Source organism: Mustela putorius, unplaced genomic scaffold, assembly GCF_011764305.1.
Source record: "Mustela putorius furo isolate JIRA1106 unplaced genomic scaffold, ASM1176430v1.1 tig00000040_pilon_pilon_pilon, whole genome shotgun sequence".
Lineage (NCBI taxonomy): Eukaryota > Metazoa > Chordata > Mammalia > Carnivora > Mustelidae > Mustela > Mustela putorius.
The window spans coordinates 64845-90260 of record NW_025421261.1 but is presented as its reverse complement, the minus strand read 5'-3'; the positions used below and the strand labels follow the sequence as shown (position 1 = coordinate 90260).

Here is a 25416-nt window from a genome sequence, read left to right as displayed (position 1 = left end):
GGAAAGTGTTAATTTTTCCCTCATCTAAGAAGGATATTTTTGTTAGATATAGAATTCTTAGTTGGCAATTTTTTTCTTTCAGCACTTTGAATATATCATTCTCTTACCTTTTGGCCTCCATAGTTTTTTTTTTTTTTTTTTAAAGATTTATTTTTAAGTAATCTCTACACACACCAGGGGGTTTGAACCTATGACCCCAAGATCAAGAGCTAAATATTCTACTGACTGAGCCACTGAAATCTGTCCATTTTACTGTTCAGATTCTGACTTGTGCACAGCCTCAAGATCAGGAAGAGGTGAGAGCTTAGATTGTTTTTAGGTCTTTCCTAAGCATATGCAAAGCTGCCCACATTTATGGTTTTCTAGATAACCTGGAATATGTCAGAACTTTACAAAGCCCTTATTGACATCTTACTCCAAAGCGTTTCCTTTTAAGCATTTAGGTTAGTCTTTTGTCTCCCTTACCTGTTTCACTGACCTCAGGCAGCCATAAGTTAGATCATTTACCAGTAATGATTTCCACAAATGTACGTGCCCTTACACCCTCTCCCCCTTCAGGTGGAAGACTTTTAGGACTTGCAGGAGTTAAGGAACTACCAGCACACAAGTCAGATAATGGCTAGTCTTGAGAATGAGGTTTTGAAAGGCTCTAGTTCAGTCTTGGTTACTTCACTGGTTTCCAGGCTGCCTTGGCAGTGAGGGCCCAGAAGAACTCAAACTCCACAAATTACTTTACCCATATTCTGCCATTTTGCTCTTATGAAGGGGCAGATTTTTGGAGGTCTTTACTCTGACATTTTTGGCTGAGTTTTCTATCTATTTTGTTTTGAGTGATGTGTGATATTTTCTTTAAAGACATTTGGTCATTTTTTTCTAAGTTGTTGAACTTAAGAACAAAGTTTCCTTAGTATTGCCTGTCCTAATGCCTCAAGGGAGTATTCCTTATTTAATTCTTTATATTTATGAGTTGTGTCTTTTTTTTCTTGATCAAGCATAGGTTTATCAATTTCCTTTGTCTCTTTTTCAGAGTACCATATTTAGGCTCAGTAGTAGTCTCTTGTTTTTCGTTGTAAATTTTATTGATTTCTGCTCTTTATTTTTCTTTCTGGTTTCTTTGGGGTTTATTTGCTTTTCTTTTTTTAGATTTTTTTTCTTTTTAAAATTTTATTTATTTATTTGACAGAGAGACACAGTGAGAGAGGGAACACAAGCAGGGGAAGTGGGAGAGAGAGAAACAGGCTCCCCATGGAGCAGCGAGCCTGAATGGGGACTTGATCCCAGGACCTTGAGATCATGACCTGAACTGAAGGCAGGTGCTTAATGACTGAGCCCTCAAGTACCCCCCCCATTTTTTTCATTTTTTAAAAATTTATTTTCAGCGTTAACAGTACTCATTGTTTTTGCACCACACCCAGTGCTCCATGCAATCCATGCCCTCTCTAATACCCACCACCTGGTTCCCCCAACCTCCCCCCCCCCCACCGCCCCTTTAAAACCCTCAGATTGTTTTTCAGAGTCTCTCATGGTTCCTCCCCTTCCAATTTCCTTCAACTCCCTTCTCCTCTCTAACTCCCCTTGTCCTCCATGGAACTCCACACTGTTTTCCAAAGTGGCTACACCAACTTGCATTCCCACCAACTGTGTAAGAGGGTTCGCCTTTCTCCACATCCCCTCCAACACACGTTGTTTACTGTCTTGTTAATTTTGGCCATTCTAACTGATGTAAGGTGGTATCTCAGTGTGGTTTTGATTTGAGTCTCTCTGATGCCTGGTGATGATGAACATTTTTTTCATATGTCTGTTAGCCATTTGTATGTCTTCTTTGGAGAAGTGTTTGTTCATGTCTTCTCTCCATTTTTTGACATGATTATCTGTTTTTTATGTGCTGAGTTTGAGGAGTTCTTTATAGATCTTGGCCATCAGCCCTTTGTCAAGTACCCCTTTTTTAAGATTCTTAATATGTAAGTTAAGTCCTTAATTTTAGATGTTTTTTCCAATATAAGAATTTAATGTTATAAATTTCTGTCTAGATACTGACTTAGGTTCATCTTACAATTTGGTAATGTATTTTCATTTTAATTGAAACTTTTTGTGATTTTTATCTTTGAGCCATGGAAGTGTGATGTTTAATTTCTAAGTACTTGGAGATTTTCTAGTTCTGTTGTTGATTTATAGTTTTTTAATGGTCAATATGCTCTTACTTCATTTCTTTAAAACATGTTACAGTTTGTTTTCTGGACCAGAATATGGTCTGTCTTGGTGGCTGTTCGTGTACACTTGAAAAAATTGTGTATTTTCCTCAGTATTACATAAATATCAGGTCAAGCTGCTTGATGTGTTTTTCTGATCTCCATCTTTACTGACTTTGTTTACTACTTCTTTTGTTGATAACTAGTGGAGGAGTGTTGAAGTCTGGAACACCGTTTTGCAGCCTTTGAAAATACTATTCCTCTGTATTCCAGCTTCCATTCTTGCTAATGAATTTTACTGCCCTTACCATGTTTTTTGTTTTGTTTTTGTTTTAAGTAATTAGTTATTTTCCCTAATAGGTTTTAAAGGTTTCTGCTTGCAATTGGCATTCTCTAGTTTGCAGTACAAAGTAAAATGAAATCCTTTCATATACTTCTTTGTATACATTGTGCTTCTTCGGTCAGTTTAGTCATTTTAAAAAAAATTATGTTTTGAAAGTTTGCTGCCTTTTTCTTTTAAAATAATGCATCTTCTCACTTCTTTCCAAACTCTCTTTCTGGCTAGGACTTAGACTAGCCATTGTTTATTGTTTGCTGCTGTTGTATGTCAGAATCTAAAATTTCCTTCAGTTTTCTTGTTTTTTCTCCTTTGTTGCCTTTGGCTTTTCCTAGAGACTCTGAGGCTCATAGTTCTATTTACCGTAATTATCTTATTACACAGGAGCAACACTCAAGCAGTTTTAAGATGTGGAAAGAGAGGAAGAGTCCTGTAGTTTTATGATTAGGTCTCAGTGTTTTAATGGGCATTTGAGGTAGATCTGTTCCTTCCTACTCTCTCTGCCCCAAATCGGTTAGAGGGGGCTGGAGTGTCGGGTATTTACTTGAGATTAAAAGGTAAAAACTGACCTCATTATATTCTGCTAAAATACTTTTCCTTGCATGCAGAACTTGTTAATGGGAGCATTACTGCCCCCAGAAACACACAAGGGGAATTTTTTCCCCCAGTTTTTATATTAAAAACCTAGTGGGGTCTTGGAAGTAAAACTCAGGGACCTATTGGAGGCTCCTAAGATTGGGTGCCTTTGATTTTTTTTTTTTTTTTTAAACTCTCAAGCTAATTTTCTCCATGCCTCCAGCAATTTGTTCATTATGACTTAAAATGTGTCCACTGATCCTAGCTCTATTCCTGGGCTCCTGTATCTAGACTTTTGCTTCCGTTCGGCTGTGATTCTCTGTATTTGCTTGTTTGTGTTCATGGCAGCAATTTGCCTTATGACTTCAATTGTGCAGACAGGAGTGACTAACTTCCAAGTTCTTTATATATTGAGCCAGAAACCCAACTCCTGTTCTTTATTTCTAGAGCTCCAATTTAATATATGTTAAGATTTCTTATCTTAACATATCTATTACTGTCTCCTGCTTTATATCTTTCTGACTCTTTGTGATGCATATTCGGTAGTTTTTTTGAATGTATTTTTTTCTGTTGACTAATTTTATTTTTAGTTGTGTCTGATGTACTGCCTAACTGGTTGATCATAGTTTTTTTTTCCCGCCTAGTACTTTGAGTTATAATTATATGTAGTAAAATATCCCAGTATTTTAGTATGCACTGTGTCTAATTTTGATAAAAGTATACACATGTGTTACCACTGCCTACCTTAAGACAAGGGCATTTTTGTCACACCAGGTAATTTCATTTTTCTCTTTCATTTCATTTCTCTCATTCATTGTCATTTGGAAACTGCCAACCAGATTTTCACCACAGTTGGAGCATTTTATACTTGTACTAGCAATATGAGAGTTCCAAGTACCCTACATTTTTCTTTTACTTTTTTGGTCAATATTTTTAAATTTTAGTTGTTCTGCTGAGTGTGTGTTGAAGATTTTGTTTGCTTCAGTAGTTAAAACCTTTGTTTCTGGAAGTTCCATGGTTTTTGTCTTTTCAGATCTTTTTGCAAGACTGTTGTTGCATGCCTGTCTGAACAAATTCCTCTTTTATTTCTGAAGGGAATATATAAACTTGACAATAAGCTTTTTTTAAAAAATATTTGATACATCTGACTGTTAGTACTCAGATATTCCTGATCACCATCATGAAAAAATTCTTATTTTCCTCTCATATTTTACCAACTCATGTTTGTACAAGGTTTTCCTTTAACTTGAAATGTCTTCCTTTCTCCATGTAATATAAATACTCTAACTAGGAAGAAAAAAAGGAGATTTTTTTTTTAAATGATAGCATTCATTCTTTCTCATATAGGACTGTTTGTCTTTCAGTTAGAATATTGCCTTCAGAGATAAAGTAGAACTTATAAAGGTTAATTCAGGGTGCTGAATTGTGATATTACTTCAGAATTGACTAAGATTAATATATATGTTTATAAATGTGATTTTGGCAAACATGAATTGTAGGTATATAGTATAAACAGTGAAATCTGGAAAGAACATTTTTGAAATTTTATGACTATCTTAAAGTATTTCTTTAGATTCACATAATTTCTTTAAATTTATGTAACAGATTAAATACTTTAAAATTCACTTTACAAAATTAGTATTTTATTGTGTACATCTGTCTGTCTTACAGATTTTATTTTTGTATTCTGCTTTAGGCAATCCTTTATCACAGGATATTCTCAATTTATACCAGGACCCAGATGGAACCCGAAAGCTACTGAACTTCATGCTTGACAATCTTGCAGGTAACTCTTAATGATCAGTCAGTGAACTCTACATGTATTACTGCGAAATAATATGACAGATGCTCTTTGACCTTTTTTTTTTTTAATAGCTTCTCAGTTTTAGATTTTCTTCTGTTACTGTATCCCATGGTAGTGGGACATTCTTTTCATATACTGAGTGGTTTGTATTTACCAAGCAATATATTAGGAGCTTTAGTTAAATTATCTCATTTAATTTTTCTAAGAATCTAAGAGGTCCAAATTTTTACTGATATTGTACATATGCAAGTTCTGAGATTCAGTGAATAAATTAATTTTCCCAAGTTAACACAGCTGGTTAATGCCAGCTCTGTGAACCCAAGATTCTCTTGCTCTTAATCACAAATATATAGTTATTAATTATTTGAATTTGATGGATATTACGTGGATCACATACACTGTACACACTTTTTGTGCATGAAATTACAGTTTGATTGACTACACAGTTGTAGAGATTTGTGAGCAGGATTTTGATTAAGAACACCAGATCTGACTAAAATAGTTGTATTCCAAATGGAAATTTTTCTGTAAGAAATCTTTTAAGTATTGACACGATTTTTTTTTTTTGCTTAAGTATTCAGAATATGAGTAAAAGATTGTAGATGCTTAAATTCAGATCTTTTTCTTAGAATAATGTCTTTCTAAAATACAGAATCCTGAAACAGAGCTAGAGAAATCTAGATTCTAGCATGAGGCCATCATCACAGTATGTTGTCTATCCCCCCCACTTTTTTTAAAGAAAAGTGTGAAATTTAATCTTTATTTACAGAACATATACTCTTTAATTCTCTCTCCATCATAGAAGACACCTACATACAAATTTTTTTTTAAAGTAACATTTACAATAATGTAAAACCAAATTAATATCATCTAACATTTTTTGGCTATAAAGACTAAAATTTGGTGGGAGAGAGATAATAAACTTAAGAGAAGTCTTTTCAATAACAAATTAAGAATATATGGCTAAAAGTTTAATTTAGCTATGTATGTGTACACTATTTCCTTTCTGCTTTAAAAATACATATCTCCATTCTCTAAATAGATGTAGCCACTTGATGCATTGATATGGGTGGATGTGTGTGTAATTTTTAAGGAGTTCTTCATTGCTTTAGATACAAGTCATCTGTTGGTGTATATATTGCTGGTAGCCTCCCCCATGCTGTGTTTGCCTTTCCTCTTTCTTAATTTGTCTTTTGATGAACAGAAAACATTTTAAAGAATTGAATTTATTGATCTTTTCTATTATGGCATTGCTTTTGTGTGCTATTTAAGAATTTTTCCCTACCTCAAGCTCAAGGATATATTTTCCTATATCTAAAAATTCTATCTTTCACTTGTAATATTTAAAGCTAGTATCTTCCTAGAATTGAAATTTGTATAGCACAGGAGTCAATTTTCATAACTTTTCCATAATACAGATTAAATTGACCTCAAGTCACTTACTGAAAAGACTGTCCTTTCATTACTGCTTTTTATTGCCATCTTCGTCATAAATTGTCATTGTATATATGAGTTTATTTCTGATGTTTTGTATCCTCTGTTCATTTCTAGTAGTCTTTAAGACAGTATAACAATGTCATTAATTACGGTATTTTTATAAAATGTCTTAAGACCATAGAGTAGGTCTTCCCTCTTGACTTGATTCTGAAGTCTAAGCTAGTTTTAGGCCTGTGCTTCCTTTACCTTGTATTTTCATTAAAATTGTTGGAATTGGCTTTTCAAATTTCTCCCCTAGGGATTTAGGTTGAGAATATATTGAATCTATAGATTGCTTTGGAAAGAATTGACATGTTTACAACACTGGATCTTTTGAACTAACAGTGTTGAATATTCTTTGATTTATTGTGCTTTCTCTAATCTCTCCCACTATTGAGTTTTAGGTTTCTGTGTAATGGTCTTCACTTTTTTTTTATTACATTTTTTCTAGGTGTTGACTTTTTATTTTATTTTATTTTTCTCTCTATAGTACGTACACTCCTCAATGTCCATCACCCAGCCTAGGTATTGACTTTCTGATGGCCTCATAAACTGTCTTTTCAGAAATGAATCTTAATAAGGTTATTATTGCTTATTTATGGAACATAGTTGGGTTTTATATATTTATTGGTGTTCATATACTTTGCTGAACACTTGTAAATGCTTTTGGTAAATACATATACAGCCACTTTGCTAACCTCTTTTTAATCCTAATGTATTTTTATTTGTTTCTACAATTGTATAATTTGTGAATAATGACACTTTTATTACTCTCTCATTCTTTATATCTTTTATTTCTTTTTCTTGTCTTATTGTACTTGCTAAGATCACCAGTAGATGATAACCAAAAGTAGTGATAATTTGTCTAATTTCAAAATTTATAGCTTTTATTAATTACAATTTAATGTGAACTTCACCATTATATAAGTTAGGGAAGCTTATCAGATTAATACATTTTCTTCTGTTCCTAGTTTGTTAGTTTCTAATTTTTTAATATGAACAAATGTTTAATTTTTCACATGTTCTTTCTCTGTTAAGATAAAGATATATTTTCTGTTCTTTATCTGTTACTTTGGTAAATGCACTGGTTATTTTCATGTTATACCACCTTTCTATTCTTAAAATAAATTAAAATAGGTTGTAATATAGTTTTTTATATATCCCTTTATGCAGTTTGCTAATATTTTACTTAGGATTTTTCACATGTGAGTTTGAGTGAGAGTGGCTGATATTTTCCTTTTTTCACTATCCTTGTCATGTTTTAATAAAAAGACTATACTGGCATCATAAAATTTATTTTCTGTTATTTGAAAGAGTATTTGAGGTTTTTTTTTAACATTTTATTCATTTATCTGACATAGAGCATGTGTGTGCATGCATGTGTGGATCCGAAGTGGGGAGGGCCAGAGAGAGAGGGGGAGGAGCAGGCTCCCCACTGAGCAGGGAACCAGATGCAGGACCCAATCTTAGTACCCTGGGCTGAGCTGAAGGCAGATGCTTAACCGACTGAGCCACCCAGGTGCCCCAAGGTGTTCTTACTTCTTACACGTCTTATAGAATACATCTGAGTCTGGGGTTTCTTTGAAGGAAATTCTCAATTACTGATTAAATTTCTTTAATAATTGTAGTACTGTTCTGATTCTTGATTTCTCTATCAGTTTCTGAAAGTTGTGTTTTTTTGTAATTTTCCCATTTTATCTAAATCTTCACATTTATTGATGTAAAGTTGTTCAGAATATCTTTTAATGTTTATTTGATATATAGTGATGTCTCTTTCCATTCCAGATATTAGTTATTTATGTTGCCCTTCATGCATAGTCTTGCCCAGGTATTTATTGATATTTTCTTTGGAAAAAAGAACCAATTTTTAACTTTATTGGTGTGCTCTTATTTTTAATATCAGTGACTTTTAATTTTTATTCCTTTGCCTTTCTTTGGGTTTTCTTTGCTGTTCTTTTTCTAACTTCTTAACGTCTAAATCATTAACTTTTAGACTTTCTTTTTTTCCTCAAAGTATTTACTTATAAATCTCCTTTTAAATATGGCTTTTAGCTGCATCCTTCAAGTTTTAATTTGTATTATTTTCATTATCATCCAGTTTGTATCTATCTACCTATCTATCTATCTATCTATCTATATTTTAAGATTTTATTTGAGAGAGTGCGAGCAGGGAGAGCATGAGCAGGGGGAGAGGTTGATGGAGAGGAAGAGGTGACTTCCCTGCCTAGCATGGAGCCCAGTGCAGGACTCCATTTCAGGACCCCGGGATCATGACCTGAACCGAAGACAGACACTTAACCGACTGAGCTGCCCAGGCACACCCAGTTTATATTTTCTAATAACTCTCATCATTTCTTTTTAGATGAATCACTTAGAAGTATCTTTATTTTTAGGGGAGATGTTTTCTTTGTCATTGATTCCTAGCTTAATTTCATTGTGGTCAGAGAGTATTCTAATTGATCAAAAATTTTAAAATGTGTTATTTATTAGCCAGTATATGCTTAATTTTTCTAAATGTTAAGATGCACTGAAATAGAATATGCATTTTGTAGTTATTTGGTATTCTGTAAATATTAGTTTAAGTTTGTTCATTGTTTGAATAAGACATATATACTCGGTACTTTGTTTTTATTCATTATTTGTAGACCTGTGTTAAAATTTCCCCCTTTGTAGATTTGTTTATTTCTTATAGCTCTTGCAGGGATCAAAAGGATTGATTGTTTTATCATTATGTAATCACCTTCTTTGCTCCTACTATTTCTTTTTAATTATATATAATGAGGGTATATTTTCATGTGTTTCATTTTTCTGGTTATTTGAAGTGTTTTATCAGCTCCTGATGCTATTCTTATTACTTTAATATTAGTATGGCTAATGAAAATATGTAGCTATGCAAGTTCTTTCTGGTTAATATTTGCACTGTATACTTTTTTCTGTTCTTTTATGTTTAAGCTTTCTGTTTCCTTATATCCTAGTAATTCCTTCTGTTTTATTTTGTTCTTTTTCTTACTTGAAGAAAAAACAGTTTGATTTGAAATTCTTCCTTTTTATAAATGCAAGCATGTAGCATTATAGTTCTTCCTCTCAGAACTACTTTAGCTGTACCCCACAAATTTGGATATGTTGTATTTTCATCTGTTTGATGTATTTTTAAAAATTTCCTTTGAGACATCCTCTTTCACTCATGGATTATTTAGAAACATGTTGCTCATGAGCAAACATGTTGCTCAAACATGTTTCACTCATGGATTATTTAGAAACATGTTGTTTCTTGTTCTTTCTGTTATACTTGTCTGATTCCAGTTGGAAAACACAGTCTGCATTATTTTAGTTCTTTTAAATTTTCTGGGGTCTGTTTTATTGTTGGTGAATGGTTCTATAAATGTAAATTAAATTAGATCATGTTAGTTGGGGGTGCTATTCTATTCGTCTTTATCTTTTCTAATTTTTTATCTAGTGCTATTATAAATACTGACATTATAGTGTAGAAATTCCCAACTGTAATTATAGATTTGTCTGTTTTTCTTTTCAGCCATGTCAGTTTTTGCATCGTGTTTTTTGAAGGTGTATTATTTGGTGTATACATATTTAGAATTACTACATTCTAATGTGATGGTTTGAAACTTATTATTATGTAATGATCTTCTTTGTTTCTAGTATTTTCCTTGCTCTTTAAAGTCTGCTTTAGCTGCTGTTAATATAACCACTATGCTTTTTTGTTGTTGTTGTTTAATACTGGCACGGTCTTTTTCCATCCTCCTTCAACTCTACTGCGTCGTTGTATTTGACATGAGTTTCTTGTAGACAATATACAGTTGTGCCATGCATCACGTTTTATATCTGTCCTGCCAGGATTCTGCTCTTTTAATTTGTATACTTAGATAATTTAATTTAAAGTAATTATTGATTGTAGAACTTAAGTCTTCCATTTTTTTAGTTGTTTTCTGTTTGTTTCCTCTGTTTCTCCTTACTTTATCTTGTCTTGGTTTCCTGGGGGTTACCTAAACATTTTGAATTCTACATTGTTTTATTTATGCTATTTTTGAAACTTAAAGAGTTCTGATTTGAACTCTTCTTTTCTTAGTGTTGCTCTAAATATCATAATATACATATTTAGCATAGTCTCCTGATAATGTTTTATAAACTAAAGTGCATTATTGTTGCCTTACTTCCATTTATGTGCCTTCACACTCCCCACTTTTATTAAAATGTAATTGTCTCTACTCTTTCCTCTACCTACACAGAGTATCACACAGATGTTATAATTTGTGCTTTAACCTTTAGATATATTTTAAGAGGCTTGGAGAGGATAATCCATTGTGTTTAGCCTTAATTTTACTCATTGCTTGTTCTTTCCTTTCTGATGTTCCAGTTCTTCTGTTTTCATTTCCTTTCTGTTTAGAGAGCTTCCTTTAGCCATTTTTTAAGGGCGGGTTTGCTAGCAACAAAGTTTCATGGTTTTCCTTTTATAACATTTTTATTTCCACTTGATTTCTTTAAAAAAAATTTTTTTTAAAGATTCTTATTTATTTATTTGATAGAAAGAGACAGTGAGGGAGGGAACACAAGCAGGGGGAGTGGGAGAGGGAGAAGCAGGCTTCCCAGCAGATCCGGGAGCCCAATGCAGGGCTTGATCCTAGGACTATGGGATCATGACTGGAGCCAAAGTTAGATGCTTAATGACTGAGCCACCCGGGCACCCTCTTTAAAAAAAAAAAAATTTTTTTTTCAAGATTTTATTTATTTGACAGAGAGATCACAAGTAGGCAGAGAGGCAGGCAGAGAAAGAGGGGGAAGCAGCCTCCCTGCTGAGGAGAGAGACTGATGCAGGGCTCGATCCCAAGACCCTGAGACCATAACCTGAGCCGAAGGCAGAGGCTTAACCCACTGAGCCACCCAGGCGCAGGTGCCCCTAAACATTTTTTTTAAAGACTTCATTTGAGAGAGAGAAAATGAGCACAAGCAGGGGGAGAGGGAGAGGAGGAGAGAGGAGCAGGCTCCCTGATAAGCAGAGACTGGATCCCTGGATTCAGAGATCATGACTTGAGCCAAAGGCAGACACCTAACCGACGGAGCCACCCACGTGCCTCAGTTTCCCCTTGATTTCTGAAGGGAAGTTTTTCAGGATGCAGAATTTGTGGTTTGACAGTTCTTCTTTCGGCACTTGAAAATGTACCACTTCCTCTGGCTGCCATGGTTTCAGAAAAGAAACCCGTTGTTTCCTGATAGGTAATGTGTCTTTTCTCTTTGATGTTCATGAGGTTTTTTTTGGTTTTGTTTTTTTGTTGTTTTTGTTTTGGATTTCAGCAGTTTATGATGTCTCTTCTTGTGGATTTCTTTCCATTTATTCTACTTGAAGTTTGTTCACCTTCTTGAGTTTGTAGGTTTATGTCATTTACCAAATTTGAGACATTTTAGCCATTATCTCAAAATACTTTTTAAGCCCACGTTCTTTCTTCTCTCCTTCTGGACTCTGATGATATGAGTCATAGAACTTTTGTTACAGTTCCACAGGTCTCTCAGGCTCTGTTCATTCTATCCCCACCCCCACCCCCAGTTTAGTTTCCTTTTAACTGTTCAAATGGAATTCTCAGATTGACTCTGAGATTTTTTGTTGTTGTTGTTGTCTTTATTTTTGTACCCTCCCAGTTATTTTGATTATTGTATTTTTTAGTTGAATAATTTCACTTTGGATCTTTTCAAAAAGTAGAACTGCTTCTTTGGGCTTTCTATTTTTTCACTTGCTTCAAGAGAATTTGTAGTAACTCCTTGAAGCAGCTTTATGACGCCTTCTCTAAAATCTCTGTCATTGTCAAATCTGAATCTTCTCTGTGTTAGTCTCTGTTATAGTCTTTTCTCATTTAATTTGTGATAATTCCTGGTCTTTGGTATGACGAGTGATTTTCGCTTGTCTCCTGGATATTTTGAATGTTATGTTTGGAGACTCTTGATAAAATCAAATCCCAATTTTAGCAGGCAGTTCCCCAGTTTGGGTTTAGCATGTGGGTTCTGTCCGCTCTTCTCGGCTCAGCTGATACCCTAACCGTGGGCAAACCAGGCTTATTGCTGCTGGTCACTGAGGTGGGATGGGTTGGCTCTCTTGGGTTTTGTTAGAGAGACTGCCATTAGCATGTTGGATTACCACTGCCACTAACTGTGAATTTCCCACCTAATTCTTGCTGTACTTCTTTTTTGGCTTCACTGGCCAGAGAGATCAGGATTTTCTTGCTCTCCCACTCCCTGCCCCCAGTCTATTCTGCATGGCTCCAGGGCGGGTTGCAGGGCTGTCTAGCACCTGGTGTGGCTTGTATGGGTGATAAAAATGGGAGGATTACTGTTTTATCACATTTTAGGTATGATCCTGAGAGACCTGTTACTGTGTTAACTGCTGTCTCTTTTGTTCAGGAGAACAGACTTCTGTGTTGATCCAAATTCTAGTACTGTTTCTAGGACCGTGTATACCTATTAAACAGTCTTTATTTGATGGTTTGTCCTATACTGATGTTGCAGTTTCATCTTACAAACATAAATTTTTAGTATATGTCACACATGAATATATTATTCTCCTTGTAAAAATTCCTGTTAAGACTAAAATTTTCTTTGACCACTATCTTTAATTCCGTGTTCCCTCCATAGTAAGTAAACATGCTTTTAAGTTGGATGTGTGTTCTTGTAGATATTTTTATAGACATTTACATATAAAAATTGTACCAGTAGAAATGTTACGACATTACTTTTCATGCATGTTTTTAAAAAGTTTGCAAATAAAACATACTCTATTTTATCATTATATATGTATTTAAAGATTTATTTTATTTGAGAGAGTGCATGCATAAGCACGGGGAGGGGCAGAGAGAGAGAGAGAAAGAATCTCAAGCAGACTCCCCACTGAATGTGGAGCCCAATGCAGGGCTTAATCCCAGGACCCTGAGATCATGACCTGAGCTGAAATCTGCTTAACTGACTGAACTACCCAGGTGCTTCATCATTATATATTTTCTAGTTGTTTCTGCTCAGTATTACTTGTATAGCTTTCCACTTTAGCAGACATGTATTTATCCTTTAAAACTATAGCATAGACTTCTGTAAAATGGATATTAGTCATTTACCCTTGTTTTTGCTGTTATAAACAACAGTGCAGTGAGTATCTATTTGAATGCTTCCTTAGCAGATGGGGTTGATCCCAGGAAATAGAATAGTTGAGTCATAGGGACAAGGATGTTTAGATTTTTAAAAGATGGTCCAGCTTGTTCTCTGAGCTAGCTCCCAGTTTATAGTTATACCAGCTATACATGCAAGTATTCATATCTTACCACCATCATCAATTTTGCATATATTAAAATTTTGGGGACAACCTGGATTAAAAACATGCTCTCTCATCTTTTTATTTTTCCTGGTTATTGGTGAGATACAGTGTTTTTTATAGGATTTTGGCTGTTTGGATATTGTTGGTGACTACTGTGCATTTTACTTATACTGATATATTATGATGTATTAATTAAAATATGTTAGTAAAGTTTTGGGAAGCACCAGAGTGTCAGCATCATCTTACTTGTTTTATTTTGAGGATTTTTTTGATTTCTGAATTTTTAACCATTTACTGATAAGGAACCCAACAGCTAGGAGGTTCCTTCTTTACACTTCATTGTATTTATATATTGGGCTTTCCGTTTTTTAGATAGTTGTTATAACTGTGGCATGGTACTCCTGGCAGGCATAATTTTTTCCAGGATTCAGTATGTTGATTCAGCTGGATGGTTTGTTTGTCATCTTATGATAACCTTCATTCCTTTCCTGGCAAGATATGGGCTATGCAAAATAATGTTCATTCCATGTTGTGAAAAGTTGGGATGCTAAACATGCATCCTTTAGATAGGCTTTTGGAACACCAAAATTGTTAGTAAAGTGAAACTTATAAAGATCATAAATACTCTGGTCAAAACTTCTATGGCTGGATAAAGATAAGAGTGTTTTGTTTTAAAGGAATACATTTCTCAGCCACTATATTCCTTGGAAAAATCTGCAAACTTGAATTTAATTGTCCTGTAATTGTCAGTGTTCTTAAAAGGAAAAAGTAAAAGTGAAGTTAAATCTTAACTTAGTGAATTTTCTCTCATCTGATAGTTGGGTAGCTTTTAGTTCAATGGTATTGATAACCATATCTGAGTGATTAATGTTTAACCAGTGCTTTCTTTTTTTCTGTATAATGTAGTTCTAATCTCTTGTTTTGCATGGATGTTATAAAATAAAATTTAAAATTAGGAAATAAAAACCCCATTATAAAATTCACTAATTTTTATTATGCATTCACATGTGTTTTTCCTATTTATTTATTTATTTATTGACATTGGTCATTTGATTTTTAAAAAATTAATGTAATATTTGGTTCAGGGGTACAGGTCTGTGATTCATCAGTCTTACACAATGCAAAGCACTCACCATAGCACATACCCTCCCCAGTGTCCATCACCAAACCAACCAATCCCTCCCACCCTGTCCATTCCAACAACCCTCAGTTTGTTTTATCTCCGTCTCTAGTTTCATTTTGTTTCATTTTTCCTTCCCTTCCCCATGATCCTCTGCCTTGTTTATCAAATTCCTCATATCAGTGAGATCATATAATGTCTTTCTCTGATTGACTTATTTCACTTAACAAAATACCCTCTACTTCCATCCATATCATTCCAAATGGCAAGATTATGGGTTTTTTGATGGATGTATGATATTTCATTGTGTACACACACACACACACACACACACACCACATCTTCTTTATCCATTCATCTATTGATAGACATCTGGGCTCTTCCCATAGTCTGGCTATTGTGGACCTTGCTGCTATAAACATTTGGGTGCACGTGTCCCTTTGGATCACTACATGTATATATTTGGGGTAAATACCCAGGAGTGCAATTGCTGGGTTGTGAGGTAGCTCTGTTTTTAACTTTTTGAGGAACCACCTACTGTTTTCCAGAGTGGCTGCACCAGCTTGATTCCCATCAACAGTGTAGGAGGGTTCCCCTTTCTCCGCATCCTCACCAACACCTGTTGTTTACTGACTGGTTAATTTTTAGCCATTCTGACTGGTGTGAGGTGGTATCTCACCATGGTTTTGATTTGTATTTCCTTGATGGCAAGTGATTTTGAGCACTTCTTCATGTGTCTGTTGGTCTTTTTGCAGCAATGTCTGTTCATGTCTTCTGCCCATTTCTTGATTGGATTATTTGTTCTTTAGGTGTTGAGTTTGATAAGTTCCTTATAGATTTTATATACTAGCCCTTTATTTAATATGTCATTTGCAAATATCTTCTCCCATTCTTTCAGTTGTCTTTTGGTTATGTTGACTATTTCCTTTGCTGTGAAAAAGCTTTTTAGATAGATGAAGTCCCAGTAGTTTGTTTTTGCCCTTGCCTCCCTTGCTTTTGGCAATGTTTCTAGGAAGAAGTTGCTGCAGCTGAAGTCAAAGACATTGCTGCCTGTGTTCTGCTTAAGGATTTTTGATGGGTTCCTCTCTCACATTTAGGTCTTCCATCCATCTTGAGTCTATTTTTGTGTGTAGTGTAAGGAAATGGTCCAGTTTCATTCTTCTGCCTGTGGCTGTCCAATTTTCCCAACACCATTTGTTGAAGAGACTGTCTTTTGTCTATTGGACATTCTTTTCTGCTTTGTCGAAGATTAGTTGACCATAGAGCTTAGTTAGTTGACCATAAGGCTCTCTATTCTATTCCATTGATCTGTGTGTCTGTTTTTAGCCAGTACCATACCATCCTGATGATGACATCGTTATAATAGAGCTTAAAGTCCCGAATTGTAATGCCAACAACTTTGGTTTTCTTTTTGAACACTCCTCTGGCTTTTTGTGGTCTTTTCTGGTTACACATAAATTTTAGGCTTATTTGTTTCATTTCCTTGAAAAAAGTTGATGCTATTTTGTTGGGGAATGCTTTAAAGGTGTAGATTGCTCTGGGTAGCATAGACATTTTCACAATATTTGTTCTTCCAGTCCATGAGCATGGACCATTTTTCCATTTCTTTGTGCCTTCCTCAATTTCTTTCTTCAGTATCCTATAGTTTTCTGAGTACAGATTCTTTGTGTCTTTGGTTAAATTTATTCCTAGGTATCTAATGGTTTTGGGTGTAATTAAATGGGATTGACTCCTTAGTTTCTCCTTCTTCTGTCTTGTTGTTGGTGTATACAAATGCAACTGATTTCTATGCATTGGCTTTATATCCTGTATGAGTTCTAGCAGTTTTGGGGTAGAGTCCTTGAGGTTTCCCACATAAAGTATCATCTGCAAAGAATGAGAATTTAACTTCTTTGCCAGTTCGGATGCCTTTTATTTCTTTTTGTTGTCTGATTCCTGAGGCTAAGACTTCTAGTACTGTGTTGAATAGCAGTGGTGATAGTGGACATCCCTGCTGTGTTCCTGACCTAAGGGGAAAAGCTCTCAGTTTTTCCCCATTGAGAATGATATTTGCTGTGGGTTTTTCATAGATGGCTTTTATGATATTGGCCATATTATGATATGGTATACCTACACTGTGAAGAGTCTTAATTAGGAGAGGATGCTATATTTTGTCAAATGCTTTTGCAGCATCTATTGAGAATATCCTACAGTTCTTGTTCTTTCTTTTATTAATGTATTGTATCACATTGATTAATTAGTGGATGTTGAATCAGTCTTGCAGCCCAGGACCACATGGTCGTGGTGAATAATCCTGTTTAATGTTCTGTTGGATCCTATTGGCTAGTATTTTGGTGAGAATTTTTGCATCCATATTCGTCAGGGATATTGGTCTGTAATTCTCCTTTTTGATGGGCTCTTTGGTTTTGGGATCAAGTAATGCTGGCCTCATAAAATGAGTTTGGAAGTTTTCCTTCCATTTCTTTTTTTGGAACAGTTTCAGGAGAATAGGTATTAATTCTTTTTGAAATGTTTGGTAGAATTCCCCTGGGAAGACATCTGACCCTGGCTATTGTTTTTGGGAGATTTTTGATGACTACTTCAATCTCCTTACTGGTTATGGGTCTGTTCAGGTTTTCTGTTTCTTCCTGATTCAGTTGTGGTAGCTTATATGTCTCTAGGAATGCATCCATTTCTTCCAGAGTGTCAAATTTGCTGGGGTAGAGTTTCTCATAATATGTTCTTATAATTGTTTGTATTTCTTTCGTGTTGGTTGTGATCTCTTCTCTTTCATTCGTGATTTTGTTAATTTGGGTCCATTCTCTTTTCTTTTTGATAAGTCTGGCTAGGGTTTACTGATCTTATTCTTTCAAAGAGCCAACTCCTAGTTTCGTTGATCTGTTCTGTTCTTCTTTTGGTGACTATATCATTGATTTCTGCTCTGATCTTTATTATTTCTCTTCTCCTGTTGGGTTTAGGCTTTATTTGAAGTTCTTTCTGAAGCTCCTTTAAGTGAAGTGTTAGGTTGCATATTTGGAAAAGACTTGTAGTGCTGTATTCTTTAATCTTATGACTGCCTTTGTTGCATCCAAAGGATTTGAACAGTTGTGTTTTCATTTTCATTTGTCTCTTTGAATTTTTATTTATTTATTTTTAAGATTTTATTTATTTATTTGTCAGAGAGAGAGGGAGAGCGAGAAAGCGAGCACAGGCAGGCAGAGGCAGAGGGAGAATCAGGCTACCTGCCGAGCAAGGAGCCCGATGTGGGACTCGATCCCAGGACACTGGGATCATAACCCGACAGCTGCTTTACCACCTGAGCCACCCAGGCGTCCCTGTTTCTTTGAATTTTTAAAATTCTTCTTAAATTTCCTGGTTGACCCATTCATTCTTTGTAGGATGCTCTTTAGCCTCCATATATTTGAGTTCTTTCCAACTTTCCTCTTGTGATTGAATATTACTTTCAAAGCATTGTGGTCTGAAAATATGCAGGAAATGATCCCAGTCTTTTGGTACCGGTTGAAACCTGATTTGTGACCCAGTATGTGATGTATTCTGGAGACTGTGTCATGTGCACCAGAGAAGAATGGGTATTCGTTGCTTTGGGATGGAATGTTCTAAATACATCTGTGATGTCCATCTGGTCCAGTGTGTCATTTAAAGCCTTTTTTTTTCCTTGTTGGTCTTTTGCTTAGATAATCTGTCCATATCAGTGATGGGGCTGTTAAAGAAACCTGTTATTACTGTATTATTGTCAATATGTATCTTTGATTTTGTAGATTAATTGGTTTATATAATTTGGCTGATTCCCATGTTAGGGGCATAGATATTTACAATTGTTAGATCTTCCTAACAATTTGGACAGATCCTTTAAGTATGATATAGTGTCCTTTTGCATCTCTTATTATAGCGTTTGGTTTAAAATCTGATTTGTCTGATATAAGGATTTCTACCCCAGCCTTCTTTTGATGTGCATGGTAAATTGTTTTCCACCTCCTCACTTTAAATCTGAGGGTGTCTTTGGGTCTAAAATGAGTTTCTTGCAGACCACCTATTAATGGGTCTTGCTTTTTTTCATCCATTCTGGTGCCTCGTGTCTTTTGATTAGGGCATTTAGCTCATTCACATTCAGTGTAACTACTGAAAGATATCAATTTGGTGTCATTGTATTGCCTGTAAGAGGACTGTTACTGCATACTGTCTGTTCATTTCTGGTCTATGTAATTTTAGGCTCTCTCTTAGCTCAGAGGACCGTTTTCAGTATTTCCTGTAGGGCTAGTTTGGTGTTTGCAAATTCTTTTAGCTTTGTTTGTTCTGGAAGCATTTTACCTCTCCTTCTATTTTCAATGACAGCCTAGCTGGATATAGTATTCTTGGCTGCATATTTTTCTTGTTTAGTGCTTGCCAGTCCTTTCTGGCCTGCCAGGTCTCTGAATAGGTCTGCTGCCAATCTAATATTTCCACTGTTGTATGTTATAAACCTCTTGTCCCGAGCTGCTTTCATGATTTTCTCTTTGTCACTGAGACTTGTAAGTTTTACTGTTAGGTGACAGGGTGTGGTCCTATCTTTATTGATTTTGAGGGGTGTTCTCTGTGCCTCCTGGACTTTGATGCCTGTTTCCTTCCCCAAATTAGGGAAGTTCTCTGCTATAATTTGCTCCAATATACCTTCTGCCCCTCTCTTTCTTCTTCTTCTGGGATCCCAATTATTCTAATACTGGTTTTGTCTTATGGTATCACTAATCTCTTAAATTCTCACCTGGTGGTCTAGTAGTTTGTCTCTTTCTCAGCTTCTTTTTTCTCCTTCATTTGGTCTTCTTTATCACCAATTCTCTCTTCTGCCTCATTTATTTTAAATGTTAGAGCCTTGATTTTTCATTGTACCTCATTAATAGCCTTTTTAATTTTGACTTAGATTTTATATTTTTTATTTCTGTGGAGAGGGATTCTCTAGTGTCTAGTATGTCTTTTTCAGGCCTAGCTAGTATCTTTATAATCATCATTCTGAACTCTAGTTGTGACATTTTACTATTGTCCACATTGATTATATCCCTGGCAGGTTGTACTGCCTTTTGTTCTTTTTTTTTTTGAGGTGAGGTTTTTTTCAATTTTTGTCATTTTGTCTAGAGAAGAGTATATGAATGAAAGAACATAATATTCTAAAAGGATAACATTGTCCCAGAACAATACACACTAGCCAGGTCAGAAGAGACCTGAAATTGGTGGGAAAAGAAAGAGAAAGAAAGTATTTTTTTGAATTTTTCTTCTTTCCTATTTAATGAACATCTTATCCGATCAATTCCTTTTTAAAAAATCTTTTAAAAATTTTCATCTTTACAGTCATATTCTATCCCTTCATTGAAATTTAACCTATTTTTTTGTGTAAGTTTTTCTTTTTTTAAAATTTTGGGATACGTTTTTTTCTTACAGCCTGATGGCTAGTGAGTAGAACAGAGTGACCTACTAGATCTTTGGTGTGTTTTGGTCTCTTAGAAGAAAGTGCCTATGAAAATTTTAAAGAAAGCAAAACTTACATATATATAAAGATAAGGGTAAATACGATGAAGGGATGAAATATGAATGTAAAGATGAAAATAAAAAAGATTTTTAAAGAGGAATTGAGAAGTTGGTTGATAGAAATACAAAAAAAAAAAAAAAGAATGTGATTAGGTGGGAGACTAGAATAAAGCCTTACACTAGATTGGGTTATATTTTGGTCTGTTAGAAGAAAATGTATCCCAATATTTAAAAAAAAGAAAAACAGATAAACACAAAGCATAGCTTAAATACAATGAAAGGCTAGACTATGATTGTAAGGATGAAAATTAAAAAAATATTTTAAAAAAGGTATTAATAAGATGGTTAAAATTGGAAAGAGGAAATATTAAAAAATAATAGAAAAAAATAAAAAAAACCCAACTTTGTAAGCCTGAAGAATCATGGGAGAAAAGCCATGAATTCTATGTGCTGTTTTCTGCTAGCGCTGGAGTTCTGCAGTTCTCATTGATAGGCAAACTTGGATATTCTTGCTGATCTTCTGGGGCAGGGGACCTGTTGCAGTGAGTCTCAAATGTCTTTGTCCAAGGTGGATCTCCTCTTGCCAGAGTCCAGGCTCAATAATCTGCTTGGGTGTACTCATGGTAGCTTTTGTTGACTGAAAACTTTCTGTACAGCTTTGGAGGACAGGAATAAAGATGCCAGCCTCCCAATCTCTGGCTCAGGACAAGTTGAGAAATGAGGGCCCCACTCCTCAGTGAGCCCTCAGAGAAAAGCGGTCAATCACTCCTGTCTCTCTGGTCTCTGGCGGCACTCCCTGCAAACCTGGCCTGTGACAGAGCCTTTCTGTCTCTGGCACACAGCTCCATTTGCCGTCTCTAGACCCAGGTGATTCCCTCAGTGCCCTCCCATGCTGCTCCTTCTGGGAGTCCAAGGGGAGTCTCCCTGCGTTTGCTGCTTGTGGGGTCCCTGCTTGGAGAGTAGTGGCCTGACTGGAGTGTGGATCATGACTTGTGGCAACCCTGAGCTGACAGCCCACTCAGGGTTGAGGCGGCTTCCCCACTCCAAGACCTGGGAGCTATGCCACACTCAGGCCTCCCCTGTCTTTCCGTGACTCTGATGGTCCTGAGACCACACTATCCCAGTAAGGATTCCACCCCCACTTAGCCATTGGAGCGACGTCCCTCAGTGGAGCAGACTTCTAAGTTAGGATTTTGTGCTCTGCTGCTCGATCACTTGCCATGAGCCAGCTGATGAGGCTCCTTCCCCCACAGTCTATCTTCCTGTATATCACCTCGCATTCACTTCTCTGCACATCCTACTTTCCAGAAGGTGGTTGCTCTTCTGTTCTTAGAATTGCTGCTATTCTTTTCTTGGATCTCCTGTTGAGTTTGTAGGTGTTCAGAATGGTTTGATAAATATCTATCCGAATTCCTGGGACCAGATGAAATTTAGTTCTCCTACTCTACCATCTTATTCCTCCTCTCTTTTTTTCTATTTTAACAGTATTTGAGTATTTCAGTTCATTAGTATTTTGGAACCTCCCATAGCTTTGATTTCTCAGCAGGGAAATGATACTATTTACATTTGTAATTAAGACATAAGAGCTTACTTAAGATTGTGGGTTTTCTTTCTTTCTTTGTTTCTTTCTTTTTTAAAGATTTTTACTTTAGTCAGTGTGTATGAGCAGGGGAGGGCTAGAGTGAGAGGGAGAGAATCCTAAGCAGACTCCTTGCTGAGAGTAGAGCCATGGCTGAGCTCATCCCAAGACCTGGAGCTGAAATCAAGAGTCAGATGCTTGGGCGCCTGGGTGGCTCAGTTGGTTAAGTGACTACCATCAGCTCAGGTCATGATCCTGGTCCTGGGGTCGAGTCCCGCATCAGGCTCCCTGCTGAGCAGGGAGTCTGCTTCTCCCTCGGACCCTCTCCCCTCTCATGCCCTCTCTCTCTCTCAAGTAAATAAATAAAATCTTAAATAAATAAAAAAAAAAAGTCAGATACTTAACTGACTGAGCTACCCAGGTGCCCTGATCTTAAGGTTTTAAAAAGGTACTTCTCATAAATACTGTGTAAGTGGAACTGTGAATAATGAGTTACCTAATGTTCTTTTCATATATTTATTATGTGTTTTCTGCTTAGGTCTGCTCAAACTTCCTTTGGCTGCTAAATCTTTGTATTTAAATATTAGATTTTTAAGTCAGTTGTGGGCCACTATAGCTGAAGAGAAAACAAGTTGATTTGGCATTATAAAGTAAATGATACTGATTTTAGAAGCACATGAAAATAACTTGTGTTTAAGAAAGATTTTTCTCCCCCCGCCAGTTCATCCAGAGCAGCTTCCTCCGAGGCCATGGATTACATTAAAAGAACGAGACCAAATTCTGCCATCAGGTAAATAGTTGTTCATATTTTTCTTGACTTTTTTTTTTTTTTCCCCCAGAAATACTGGAAATGCCACGTGGGCTTTGTGATACAAGTATAACAAGCCTTCATTTTATGTCCACAAGGTAGATGAGCTTCAAAAAGTACTTATAGGTAGATTTAAAAGTATAAAACCCACATTAAGGCCATGTGTAGGAATCTCCTTTATCTTTCACAATGATGTAGCTCTTGGTTTCACAATTATTCCTTGTAAATAAAGCCTTACAAATAAGAAAATAAATGAAGCCTTCCAAGTGGCCTCTTCATTCAGGGTATTGGGTGAGTTAAATAGTTAAATACAAAAAATGAAAAATAATTTTTTTCTGAAAATTTTAAACCACTTGGCTACTTTATCTTTCTTCAGTGGTTAGAGTGGTAACACTTTTGAAAGATTAATTTAGACTGAGTCTGTATTTGCTATATTGGAAACAAAATATGATACCAGGAAACAAAATATGGTAACAGCATAAGCAGTACATTTCTGTGTCTTCCAGCGGCAGTAATTTTAACACTACCACACTCTTAGAGTCACAGGATGAGCCTGTTCTAGGAGGCACTGTGTCGTTGGTCCATTGTAAGAACACTTGTATTAATAGGATGCACATTGATGGTCTGAGTAAAAGGAATTCCTGAGGTTTTCTGCAGAGTCTTAACTTGGTGGATTTATTTTGTTTAGCCTTCTTCCTTAATGCATAATTAATTACCTTTCTGATTTTAAAAACACTATTTTCTGATTCTTCAAAGTAATCCTTTTTTGAGTACTAGTGAACATAATCTTGAAGAAAAGCTTTCCTAATACTGCATACATACATTTTCATTAAGAAAAAGAACAACAGAAACATGATCTCATCAGTTGTTGAATTCTCAAAGTAATGTGTTCTTGTGTTTTCCTTATTGAAAAATGAGTATGGATTTTCCTTGGGATGTATTGTACTTTCCTCAGTAGAATCTGAGTGCTAAATAAAGGGGCTTTTACTTCTGGTGAGTAGGGAGATGTGTATAATACTTAGGATTTATTTTGTAAGAATCAGTACCATATAGTGAAAAAGCTAACAGTGTACGAAATGGCCTCCAGTTTGATCCCCAGGGGACTATTGAACTGAATTTCTCTTAATACTTTCCCCATTATCTGAATCTAACCAACTTCAGTCAAGTATTATTACTTCATTATTTGGATTCCTCACCTTTTATTCAAGTATGTGATTCACAGCCATTGCTGTCCACTATAGTCATTTGGGATGCTTTTTAAAAATATGTAGTCTAGGCCCTAAATATACTAACTTACTTAGTCTTGAGCAGGGCCCTGGGAATGAGCATGTACAGAGTGATTCTAATGGGCATCCTGGATAGAGAATTACTGGTAAAAATCAGGGCTTTTAAAATTAATGTCCATATGAATAACCTGGAGATTTTGTTAGCTTGCAGGTTCTGACTTAGTAGGTCTTTGTGGTACCAAAGAGTCTGTATTTTTGAGTACCTAGGTGATAGCAGATGCTTTGGGTCTTCAGAGCACATTTTTTGGTAGCAAGGCTATAAGCTGTATTCTCCTTTTAGTTTGTTCACAGTCCTTCTATAGTTCAGGGGCATTTTAAAATGAGAATTCAGTTTCAAAAATGAATATATGATTTGGCAGAAAGAATTCTCTTACAACTAAACTTTGTTAGTCAGTGTTCTGGCTCAGAGTGATAAGAGCAGTAAGAGGCTCCCAAAAGTATTAACTAATGGGTATTTTGTTAGTAAAAATGAAGTTAGAGTCTTTTAATGAACAAAACTAAATTCACTTTTGTTCCAGTTAAATGAAGCTTCGCTCAAAAAATTATGTGCAAAATATTAGCATCCTGACTTAGAATTTGAATTTTTATTAAAATAAATTTCCTAAAAATCTAAAATGTGAACTATAAGTCTAATTCTAGTGAAAGAACTTTGATGTGACAGACTTCAATGAAGTCTTAGTAGATAAAGTTTAACAGAATTTTGCCGAAGGCATTTCACAGTGATGATATTTGGGATAGGTTTGTATGCCATCTGTGCTTGTGCAGGTATACATATGATAACTTCTCTTTGAATTCTTGCCTAATTTTCTCCCTTTTGTCTTTTTTTTTTCCCCTCCCATTTCTTAGCATCATTCACGGTTATGTGTTACAATGTGTTATGTGATAAATACGCCACCCGGCAGCTATACGGCTATTGCCCATCCTGGGCATTAAACTGGGAATACAGGAAAAAGGGAATTATGGAAGAAATTGTTAACTGTGATGCAGATATCATTAGTCTTCAGGTAACACTGTAGACATTAATTGTCTGAGGGCACCTGGCTGGCTCAGTTGGTGGAGTACAGCTCTTGATTTCAGGGTTGTGAGTTTGAGATCCACATTGGGTATAGAGATTACTTTAAAAATAAAGTCTTAAAAAAATTTAAAAAAAGGAAATTCAATTGTCTGAAACTTAAGGATGATCTTAATAGATCTTACTTCCAGGAGAGAGTCTGTGTTCAAAACAACTCAGAAGGATTTGTTTTCTCTCCTCTTAAAAAGGGCAATTTTAGTAAGCATATAAGACATTTCCAAGGTCAAACTGTTTTGCTAAGTACAGCATCCACCTGTACTCATTTACTATTAAGTGAAAAATAATTTCATCCATTTTTCATTTTTCATTCATTTAACAGTTCATCTTATGAACAGATCACTGGTATTATTGAAAGAGAAAACTGCAG

General features: G+C 35.5%; 1 protein-coding gene across 6 annotated transcripts in view; it reads left to right on the top strand.

The window, feature by feature from the left end:
• CNOT6L (CCR4-NOT transcription complex subunit 6 like) overlaps positions 1 to 25416 on the top strand; it is a 117296-nt gene that overhangs the window by 60251 nt on the left and 31629 nt on the right. For all 6 annotated transcript variants that reach the window (XM_045088787.1, XM_045087792.1, XM_045088150.1 and 3 more), the window contains 3 exons: positions 4799 to 4888; positions 22605 to 22673; positions 24824 to 24981. In XM_045088787.1, coding sequence (XP_044944722.1) covers positions 4799 to 4888; positions 22605 to 22673; positions 24824 to 24981 — 317 coding nt within the window. The remainder of the gene's footprint in view (positions 1 to 4798; positions 4889 to 22604; positions 22674 to 24823; positions 24982 to 25416) is intronic.